This window comes from Eurypyga helias, unplaced genomic scaffold (genome assembly GCF_000690775.1).
Source record: "Eurypyga helias isolate BGI_N326 unplaced genomic scaffold, ASM69077v1 scaffold3957, whole genome shotgun sequence".
Taxonomy (NCBI): Eukaryota; Metazoa; Chordata; class Aves; order Eurypygiformes; family Eurypygidae; genus Eurypyga; species Eurypyga helias.
The window spans coordinates 23,449-29,871 of record NW_010263598.1 but is presented as its reverse complement, the minus strand read 5'-3'; the positions used below and the strand labels follow the sequence as shown (position 1 = coordinate 29,871).

Here is a 6,423-nt window from a genome sequence, read left to right as displayed (position 1 = left end):
ACGGCTGCACGTTCGGCACGCGCCCTTTCGCCAGCCAAAGGGAAGCTGCGATTCAGACTGGGCTGCTTCTCCGGTCTCCCATCGGAGAGGTGAATACAAGCCCTCCTCCTTAGCCTGGTGCAGCATACAGGCAGTGTTAATTCATTCTTTAATAGAAAGCAATTCTTTGACCCACCATCCAGCAAAAGCAGTTTGTATAAATGAACTGAATTGGGTTTTGGCAGTTTCGTTGGACACACAGCATCTCTCGGTTGTTCCAACGTCCCCATTTTTCTTTAAGCAGCGGGAGGACAAACGAGGGCTTGCACTTACCTGTAACAAACTCCTCAAGCCCAGAGCAACACGCCAGTCACCCCTGCGGTTCCTGCCGCCACACCCCCCGCCACGGACCCCGCAGCCAGACCTGTCGCTCTCCACCAGCGGGACCGGTCCTGCTGCCGCAGCTACGGCACAGGCAGAAGGTGCGCGTAACGAGAACGGTAACTAAGTCAAGCTGTTACAAGTCAAGCTTGTGGAAAAAGGAAGGTGTTTGTTCTAGCTGATGTAGCTGGTTTAGTGTCCTTTCAGAGAATATTGCCAGTTTAAATTCTGTATCGCAGGGTGGAGTGAGTTTTTCAGCCTGCACAGCCTGAGGAGACACCTGTAAGCCACCACCTGCCTTGTTGGCTCTACCTGAGCCTCAAGCACAGCTTTCACACCGCAGACCTGCATCTGGCACGCCCCAGGGCCGTCCTACGTCTCCCTGACGGAACCTGCCTAGGAAGTACACTTTGCCTTTGGTTTAGAGTTCCTGTGGTTGGAAGCGGAGCCGAAGGGAAAACGCGCGTGTCGCCATGGTCGTTCTTCACGGTGACAGATGGAAGGAGTGATGAGCAACAGTACTATGTCTCAGTATGATATGTCAGGACAAAAATCCAACCGCCCCTAGCTGCGGCTCACCGCCGCGACGCCTGGAAACGTGATTTCACCCGTCAAGGCAGGCGGCCAGCCCAGCGGAGAGCAGCGGGGCCGTGCCTTGGCTCGGAGCCGCGCCTTGGCTCCACCCAGAACAGCGCTGGCCTACTGCCTCCCACTGCTCCCATCCGGAACCGTTACGTGGTATGGTAACCCCACCCCGTCCAACTCTTGCTTTCTGGAGACCAAGGGAGTATGGCCTCTGGGAGCCTGGAAGGCAGAAGTCAGGCCTGTTCCCCCAGGGAGCCTCCCGGGTTGCAGCACCACGCGGTGGAGCTAGACAAATGCTTCGATTGCACATTCCCATTTTTAAACAGGAAAAAAAATAAAACCGAGAGCGTGTGCTGGATTTCCGTGGTAATTTCCAGGTGAAACCTGGCCGCTCATCACAATACTGAACACGTTTTCTAGTCCTCAGGTATCAGGGCCTCACCTCTACCCAAAGAGTTCTCCATGTGTTTACCAACAAATAAGTTATTACTACAAGTCATAGCTCATCCTTTTCCATCATTTCAAATGCTTCTATATCTTCATTCCAGTCTGCTAATATGGATTCCATAGGCTGGACTTTATTATCCCAGTTAACTTTGGAATTTGAGTCCGTCTCAGTCTTTTGTTCCTGAGGCTGGTTGTCCCCCTGCGTACACGCTGGCTCCGGAGCCGTAGCCTCATCGGTTCCAGGGACGTGGGAATCCTGATTTGAAATGGAAACGCTGTCCCTGTCTGTGTGAGCAGGGGATAAAGGATCGGGGTCAGTAACATCAGAGCTTTCTCCTTCTTCAGGTTCCTCGCTGACCACACCAACATCCTGCGATGCTGAAGTAGCTTCTTCTGAATTCTGTTTATGGGAATCATTTTCAGATAATTTCTGGTCCGTATTCTCCATTTCCAAGTCTTTCAGAGGGGAGAGAAGAAAGTGTTTTTTTTTTTAAAAAAACTAGGAAGAAGGCATTTTATTATTTATTTCATAAGCAAGGTCGTTTCCCTTCACCTTATTCCTCAAGGAAGTGGAGACCTTCCACTGATGCGAAAACTCAGTGTTTTTAAGGAACACATTTTACAGAGGGAGGCGAGGGAAGGCATTTAAACACATTTTAAATGAGGGCAAACTCTGGTTTGGTTCTTCAAACTTGAGTAGCGACTTCTGGGTCAGTGCTAGTTGCCATCCTTCAGTCCCGAGCACATACCCCCTGCATGCACTGAACTCTGCTCCTGGATCTTAAAGCACACCCAGATCTACCAGGATCCCACTTCTAAGCACGTGACAGTTACCTAAGTTTGCTGAACTACGAAGTGAAGAAAGCGCCAAAGCTTAAGCCCCCCTCACGCCACCCCCACTCAAAGCAGCTCACACACGCATCTCAAGGACCCACTTAGCTTTACAGCAGCTGACCTAACCATGCAGGTCTCGGGGGGTTCAGGGTCTATGGCTAGCATACAGGACACCAGTATTTCAAGACTTCTAGGGAGTTTTGACTGCATACACCATGTTTAACACAGGATACTTACTGCTATCAATAATGTAGTTTGGAATCATTTTACCTTTAAAGATTGTTGCTGGGATTCCAAACGGAAGCAAGAGGAGGGGGAAGAAGCAGATACCAATTACAAATTCTCAAATGCAGAGCTATCTTGTGTGTTTACTATTTTGATAGAGCAGCTTCACCAGAGTAATAAACAGGAGGGATTTGTAAGCAGCTATGAAGAAACACCACTGTAGCTTTCAGCATACCAGCTTTGCAAACATGCAGAAAATAAACACTCTCACTCGTTTGCTAGATACTTCCTACGTGCTCTGCCTGGACAAAGCAGCGCTACCAGGAAGGCTTACAGAGGAAAACCTAGAATCTTCTGCCGTGTGCCAACATTTTAACTGGGAATGTATCAGCTTGCCATTCGCTTGTATTCTACAGAAAAAACTGCAGAACATCTGAGATCAGCAGCCTTATTTCTCACGATAACCCCTTCTCCTTAGATAGGCAAAATAGTTGTAACAGCTGCCTCTTTCCTTCTGGGTACCAAGAATGTCACTGGGGAGCTCAGTAAGAGCATTTACAATGTAGGGCACTGGAAACACGCTATTCCTGACACCACTTCAAAGCAGATTATGACAAAAAGGGTTCAGAAGGAATGCAAAAGGCTGTATTTTCTCAGCAGTCAAACTGAAATTAACTCACAAACAGCATTTCTGGCTGTTAGTGTTAACTTGGGGCAGGGGGAGCAGAAAAGGACACCTCTCAGATACTAGGGTTTTCGTAAGAAACCCACTGCCAATGTCAAAAAGGAAACTAGAGCTGCCAAATAATGCCCCTGCACCTTTGGGTAGCAGCAGCAATCACTGGTGTACATTCCCCCTTGTGCCACGGCACACACGGAACCTGAATTCGTATAAATAGCCTCCAATCTTACCTCTGTCTTTTGCTTTATCAGAAAGGAGCACCTCCACAGCCTCATACTCCCGGATTGCATCCAGTATGATGTTTCCTTCCTTGTTGAAGAGGAAGAGCATGGGAATTGTGATATCATCTGTATTCTTTCCATCGCCGGCCATTTGGAAGAGAGGGGCTGTGTCACTGCTGCTTCCCTCATTGTCATCTAGCCAGATGCACACAAAAGGAAAAGCAAACAAACCTCTTGTTAGACAAACCGACTACAACTCTGAACTTCAGCAGACTTTCATAGCTTTCTACTGCCTAGGTAAGGGGATCCCAGGTGAAAATTAGTAAGTTGGTTATAAAAAAGCAAGAAACCCAACTTGTGTACTTCATTTCCTTCACGTTTGTCATTTGTATCTCAAGTCTTCCTCAGTAATTACGAGATAGCACTACTGGAACACTCAGTGATCCTTAAAATAACAGCTTTTCTTCTGCAAAAACAGTGACAGTCACCCATCTCAATTTGTTTAGCTACACTTGCTGCACAGAACCAGACAAACCAAAACCTTTCTTCATCCTCTGAAAGCACAAGGTGTGTTGGAGTACTGTCATCTCAGAGTTTAACAGCTTTTTGTCAGCTCTCCAGTATCTTTTAATCTGTAAAATACAGGTTAAATCTACACAAAATTAACATTTTAACAACTTAAAACTGTATTTACCAATAACAATGCCTCCTATTGCTCCAGCTTTTTGAATGTTTCGTGCCTTTTCAGCAAACATACACTGGCCTCTCTGCATCAGAGCAATTTTCTCTTTCACTGCCTCAGGATTAGTGATCTCTGAGCATCCATTATATGGCTTAATGGTTGCAACAAATCCTCTTGTCTGTTTGGAAAAACAAAAACAAAGAGAGAATTAGAGCACTAGGTTCAAACTTGCAAAAGATTCCTAAGCACTTTTATTTCTTCAGTTAATCTAATGCATTTACTGCTGCCTTTTGTCAGTGCAGGCAAACTTTACCCTGAAGCTGGAGTTCTAAAAAGCAAGGAATGACAAAGGAAAACCTAATTCTCATATTCAGTGTATTTTCTCTATACCTGTGAACTGTTGTCTCTGGAAAAATGTCTTTTGTGAACTGCTAAGTATGGAACTCCTCTCTGGGGCTGCATCTTGCCCAAAGTCATCGGGTTTTCCTACTGCTTCCAGTAGCGACCACTGCCTCGGTGATATTTTCTTCTTCCATCTAGATACAGCCTTTTATAAAAGCTTTTGGAGTTAGAATAGGCTGTTCTTATGCAAGGGCTTCTGCAAATTCACGTCTGACATGGTAGGAAAACCTTTCCTTAAATTAACATCTCAAGATATGAACTGCAGATTATATAATTTCTTTCAAAAATCATACTATGTATGCATTTTAAATCCTCAATCATGACCGATGACTCAGAAGCAGAGCATGGGCCACAGCTCTGCCAGATAAGCCACTGATGTAAAAGACTGTCACTGCTGTCATTCTGTCATTGCTGTGCCCTGTCATTTTAGCCACTATAATTAATTGATCACCCACTAGCTGGCTACCCTGAAATACTACCAGTACTGCGGAATTCAGGCCTATGCAATAAGGAAAGTCACAGAAAGCTAGGAACAGATCACGTATACCTCACACATACCCCTGCTTTGTGTTTGGATAAGTCCATCCCAAACTGTGCTGGTCCAGCAGTCAAGACCACCCTGCCAAAGAACGGATGGGAAACAATCTGAACAGCACGAGGAGGTAGCTGTTGCTCTTTCTGCTGCTGACTGGAGAGTTCAATCATTTCCTGCATGAACCGTAAGCCGTCTTCAGCATCAAGCGAACTTGCGGCCTGAGCAGTAAAGAAACAATTAACAGCTTGTTCTTAAATGTTTGAGAAACTTGGGGAAAAAAATTAAAATTGAAGTTATGTTTGCTTGGACCACTGCTACAGAGATTTTAAAATGCAGAGCAGATGCTCACTGGCACTCATTCACCCTTTCCAATAAGGAAGTTAACCTTTCAGTGGCTCCACCACCCAGAAGACTAAAAACACACAAACATCTACGCCTCCTAAAGAAATGCAAGTATCTCTCACTGAAAGCTAGTATTTTCAGATATGATGCTGTTAGCTACATCACTTTGACACGAACAGCCTCCATCCGATTTAATGGGAGATGAGTTAAAAGTGTTGCTGAGGCAAAATATTAACAAACATCAGCGTGCTAAATATAGTTGCCTATCCTGCTCGTGTGCCTCCTTCCAGAGTCTGGCTACCCCTCCTGAACCTCGAAGTGTAACTATCATCACTAGTAGGATTTGACTGAAAGCTCTCCAAAGAAGTACTGCCAGGTCTTACTTGCACCGCATGCTGTACTAACTGTACTCTTCCGTCTTTCAGATGGATCAAACTGACTCCCATCTTCTTCAGTATCTCCAAGTGTTCAGGATTACTGGCCATGAAATCTCTGGCTCTCAGTGGTGGTTTTGGTCCACTTCCCAAACTGTCTTCCCTGTCAAAAAGATATCAGCAATCAAAGCTTTAAAATTCAGATTATTCCTGAAACACAACTCTCACGTTATTCCTACCACCACAGGGTTAGAACTCTGTGGAGTAACACTGAATACAAGCTTCACTAGAATGCCACTTCCCAGTCAAATTATCTTTTTTTTTTTTTAAAGTTGTCAATATTATCAATAATTCTGTTGTGCGAAAAAGCCCACGCGATGTTGGTAACAAAATCACCATGTGCTTTCTCTCATTTCTGAATAGTCTGCATTATTGTGAGACTGACTAAAACCAGTTTTTTTTCACACAGCTGCTACTCGGTTTTACTTATCGAAGAGGTGTTCAGAAGGACAAACTTCCTCAGCTTTAACAGACTGCCCTACATTCTTCAGAATAGGTGAAGTTATGTACAGTAGCACAACTTGCTTACTACAAAGAAGAGTTGCAGAACTGTTCAAGAGACTACAGAAATTAATTTTACGAATCAGAGAGATGCTTCCTGTAATACCTGGGCTACAATTCCCACTTGGATTATATGGCTCATTAACCTCCTTTTGCTTTGAAAGACTAATTCC

At 45.0% G+C, this 6,423-nt stretch overlaps 1 protein-coding gene across 1 annotated transcript in view; it reads right to left on the bottom strand.

Moving 5' to 3' along the window:
* Positions 1-1,242: 1,242 nt before the first annotated feature.
* The window catches only part of EDEM3 (ER degradation enhancer, mannosidase alpha-like 3), a gene marked incomplete at its 5' end in the record, with an annotated part of 26,684 nt that continues 21,503 nt past the window's right edge, over positions 1,243-6,423 (bottom strand). Inside the window, 5 exons of the mRNA XM_010156091.1 lie at positions 1,243-1,848; positions 3,364-3,549; positions 4,049-4,214; positions 4,997-5,191; positions 5,699-5,852. Of these exons, the coding sequence (XP_010154393.1) occupies positions 1,442-1,848; positions 3,364-3,549; positions 4,049-4,214; positions 4,997-5,191; positions 5,699-5,852 (1,108 nt within the window). The remainder of the gene's footprint in view (positions 1,849-3,363; positions 3,550-4,048; positions 4,215-4,996; positions 5,192-5,698; positions 5,853-6,423) is intronic.